The 4,119-nt window shown below is 52.6% G+C and overlaps 1 protein-coding gene across 1 annotated transcript in view; it reads left to right on the top strand.

The window, feature by feature from the left end:
• Nucleotides 1-4,056, top strand: part of FCMR (Fc fragment of IgM receptor) — a 15,455-nt gene extending 11,399 nt beyond the window's left edge. The window contains exons 5-7 of the mRNA XM_023758997.1: nt 161-240; nt 979-1,008; nt 2,955-4,056. Coding sequence (XP_023614765.1) covers nt 161-240; nt 979-1,008; nt 2,955-3,131 — 287 coding nt within the window. The 3' untranslated portion in view covers nt 3,132-4,056. The remainder of the gene's footprint in view (nt 1-160; nt 241-978; nt 1,009-2,954) is intronic.
• The last annotated feature ends 63 nt before the right edge of the window (nt 4,057-4,119 follow it).

Below are 4,119 nucleotides of genomic sequence, written 5' to 3'. Positions count from 1 at the left end.
GCCGAGGGCGCGCCAGGAGGGCTGGAGGAAGCCAGGGGCGCAGGGCCGGCTCCCCTCCCCTGGGCTGGTCGCAGAGCTAGGGTGGGGCCCGACCCCCCCCCCCCTCCCGGCCACGACCCCCGGCCACGCCCTCATCCCGGCCTCCGGTTCCTTCCCCCAGGTGACCTGGAGGCACCAACCCTCGGCCCCGGAGCGTCGGCGCCGCCCGCCCCGCCGCAGGCGCGCCCTGCCCCGGCCCAGGTAAGAACAGCCGCGGTGGCCCGACGGGGCGGTCCCAGAGCTGGGCGCGGACCGAGCGCCAGGGCCCCAGCCACGTGTAGCTCCCGGGCTGGGCTTTCCCAGCTGCTCCCGCTCGGAGTCCGGGAACTAGTCTCAGAGCCCGCGCAGGGCCTGCCCGTGGACGGGGTAGACTTAGTTACCTGGCTTTTAGCCAAGCATTTCCGTGGGTGCTAAGTAGAGGCTGATGGGTGGTAATCCAGCACACGAGGGGCTCTCGGGGGGAGAGATCCGATTTCTAGGAGGCCTGAAGGGGGTGGAAGTGCACACTTTCACCTTAATATGAAGGAGAACTTCCAAGTGGGCTCTCCAAGCTGAGAGGAGTTCGTTTACCCATCCCTGGAGGCAGTGAAGCCCCGAGGGTGACCTGGCTGCTGGCGAGATGTAGAGAGGACTCAACACCTGGGGTGAGGGGGGGGGTCCCTCTTGAAATCTAGGAATGGACGTAGGAACTCGGGTTTCTGTCCCTGGCCATTGGCACATGGGCAAACTATCGACTCATCTTTGTTTTCCCAAAGTTAGGGAGGAAAAGACTTTATTCTCTAAAGTAGCCCACAGTAGCTAAAACACTATTTGCTTAGGGACCAGGAAAAACGAAGCATGGCCAAAGTCTTCTTTTATTTTTAAAATATATTTTATTGATTTTTTTTTTTACAGAGAGGAAGGGAGAGGGAAGAAACATCGACCAGCTGCCTCCTGTACACCCCCTACTGGGATGTGCCCACAACCAAGGTACATGCCCCTGACCAGAATTGAACCTGGGACCCTTCAGTGATAGGGAGGGTCTATCCACTGAGCCAAACTGGCTAGGGTGGCCAAAGTCTTTTTTTAAATTAGGGTGTAGACCAGTGGTTCTCAACCTTCCTAATGCCGCGACCCTTTAATACAGTTCCTCATGTTGTGGTGACCCCCGATTTCATTGTTACAAATTGAACATAATTAAGACATAGTGATTAATCAAAAAACAATATGTAATTCTATATGTGTTTTCCGATGGTCTTAGGCGACCCCTGTGAAAGGGCCGTTCGACCCCCAAAGGGGTCGCGACCCACAGGTTGAGAACCCCTGGTGTAGACTAATCTAAAGCAACGGACCTTAAACCAGAGGGCTCACAAGATGGAAACCTGTTTCCTCCCAAGTAAGGGCAGGAGTTCCGTCCAGGGACTAAAACACCTTCTGTCTTGTTGGTCCCCCACCCCTGGCTTCTTGCTTGGACCATGGTCAGTGCTCAATAGCCATATTCCAGCCCATAGAGGGAGGAAAAGAACACTGCTTCTTTAAGACGCATCACTTCCTCCCCATCGATGGCTGAGAAATGTAGTCGCTGGCTGGGCAATCATGTGCTAAAAAGGGGAGAGTGATGTCCAGCAGCCAGTGACAGCTCTGCCAGTCACCTCCAGCTTCTTGAGTTTGCAGTCACTCGCCCCTGCTGGAGAGGGTTCACGGTAGCTTAGGCAGGCCCAGCAGTGCCCAGACTCTACCCACTCTACCCTTATTCTCACCCTTTTGTCTAGAACTGCCCTGTGGCCATACAACCCTCACCCCATCAGCTTGCTCAACTTTTATCCTTCCTCCTTGCTTGAAACTCTCATTTCTACCATTAGGGACAAAAATCTTGATGGAACAAGTTCTCAACAAGGTGCACATGGTTAATGACTGAATATTGTAGCCTTCACAGGGAATATTTGAATTTTTAAAGACAAATAAATTAATCTCAAATGGCAAATTATAACAGGCAATGGGAGATAAGTACAAAAAGTAACAGGTCCTTTCAATGAGCACTTACTGAGTGCCTACTGTGTTCAGGCAGCTGGACTTCTAATTCTCAGCACTTGTGTTTAAACATGTGACCCATACCCTAGCTGGTTTGGCTCTGTGGATTGAGTGTTGGCCTGGGGTCTGTAGGGTCCCAGGTTTGATTCCATTCAAGGGCACATGCTCAGGTTGCAGGCTTGATCCCCAGTGTGGGGTGTGCAGGAGGCAGCCGATCAATGATTCTCTCTTATCATTGATCTTTCTCTCTTTCTCTCTCGCTCTTTTCCTCTCTGAAATCAATAAAAATATATTTAAAATAAATAAATAAGTAAACATGTGACCCATCACCACCACAGCCTTCTTGGGTCATGGTTCGGCCCCGTCCCCCGAGAACTGACCATCCTGAAGGCAGGTGATTCTGGGGAAAGGAGCGCCCCTGTGCCCACAGGTCCTGCTGCCTTCCTCTCCTTCACCACCCAGCGCCTTCCTGGAATGCTCTGTCACGCCACATCACTGCCTCTCCGAGCCTTCCAGAGGCGCAAGGGTGACTCACCTGCCTCTGAATAACTCCCTTGAGGATGTATATTCATTCCACAATCAAAGCTTCCAATCCCAGAGGAGAAACTCCTTTGGCAGCCAAGTCTCCTCCAGACGGGTGCTTAGCCACGTGACTGTAGTCGGAGCCCCATGTAAGGCATTTCCTGCTCACATTAGACCTAAGTGTTTTCCAGTTATCTCAGGTGAGATGCTGCCCTCAAAATCCCCAGGGCGGAGCCGCTAGATGGAGCTCGGCCACCTCTGCGTCGTTGTCTTCGGGAAGTCAGCAACTACTTGCATGCCTGCCGTTGCCCACTGTGGGAATCCAGCAGGAGAAATAGAAAATCGCTCCACCCAGACCAGTCATACTTCCTTGGTTTTCCCAGGTGTCGGAAGCTCCCTGGCCCCACGTGCCGTCTCTGAAGACCAGCTGTGAATATATGAGCGTTTACCACCAGCCTGCCGCCATGATGGAGGATGCTGATTCAGACGAATACGTTAATATCTACTGCCTGACTCCCCCCTCCAGCTGTCCCCCTGGGCCCAGGCCTCTGCGCCAATGAGTCTGGTTTGTCTGCTGGTTTCCAACACCCGCTTCGTCTGCTTTTAGAGCCCCTCGTGACGTCCCACATCCCACCTTCCATCCCGTCTCTGCCTCATTGCCCTGAGCATAGCTAGCTCAGTTCCCATGGCTCTTCTGCACACCTTTGCAAACCCCTGTGGCCTTCGGGTGGCTTCTGGCCATGCAGGGCATTTGTCCCGATGCCACCTGCTTCCCTTTCAAGCCCTGTAACAGGCTGTGGGATTTACAGACTCTCTTGGATCACAGGGTTTTTGCTGCCTCAGCTCTAGACCAGGCGGCATCAGGCTGGAGCACAGGCATAGCTGTTGCTTCTGGAACCCTTCCCAGGCCTGGGCCTCATACCAGTAGAAGATCCCTGGACTGTAACGTGAGGTTATGCCTCAGCCCTGTGAGCTAGGAAGGGGCCTGGTATGAAACGGCCCTGGCAACATCTTGCCATGGTCTTAATTAAGGGTGGCACTTACTAGTGAGCTTTACTCATCTTGTGTCCTATGACAGGGTAATTAATTTTGATGTGATGAAGGATTCTAAATTTTCAGAACCATATATAGTTCCCTGTGTCCCTAAATCTTCTTTAAGTCTCCCTTCCTTGATGCTCATAAGGATCCTAACCCTAGCATTTCCCCTCTGTTAAATATAGTTTTTGTCACTTCTAGAGGACTTTAAGGGAGAGATTGACAACAATACAGTCATAGTAGGAGACTTTGACACCGCTGACGTCACTGGATAGATCTTCCAGACAAAAAATTAACAAAGGAAACAGTCACTCTAAAGGACACACAGGCCCTGACCGGTTTGGCTCAGTGGATAGAGCGTCAGCCTGCGGACTGAAGGGTCCTGGGTTCGATTCCAGTCAAGGGCATGTACCTTGGTTGCAGGCACATCCCCAGTAGGGGTGTGCAGGAGGCAGCTCATCGATGTTTCTCTCTCATCGATGTTTCTAACTCTCTATCCCTCTCCCTTCCTCT

Source organism: Myotis lucifugus, unplaced genomic scaffold (genome assembly GCF_000147115.1).
Source record: "Myotis lucifugus unplaced genomic scaffold, Myoluc2.0 scaffold_145, whole genome shotgun sequence".
NCBI lineage: Eukaryota > Metazoa > Chordata > Mammalia > Chiroptera > Vespertilionidae > Myotis > Myotis lucifugus.
Note: the sequence above shows the minus strand (reverse complement) of the source record. Positions and strands in the feature narration are given on the sequence as shown.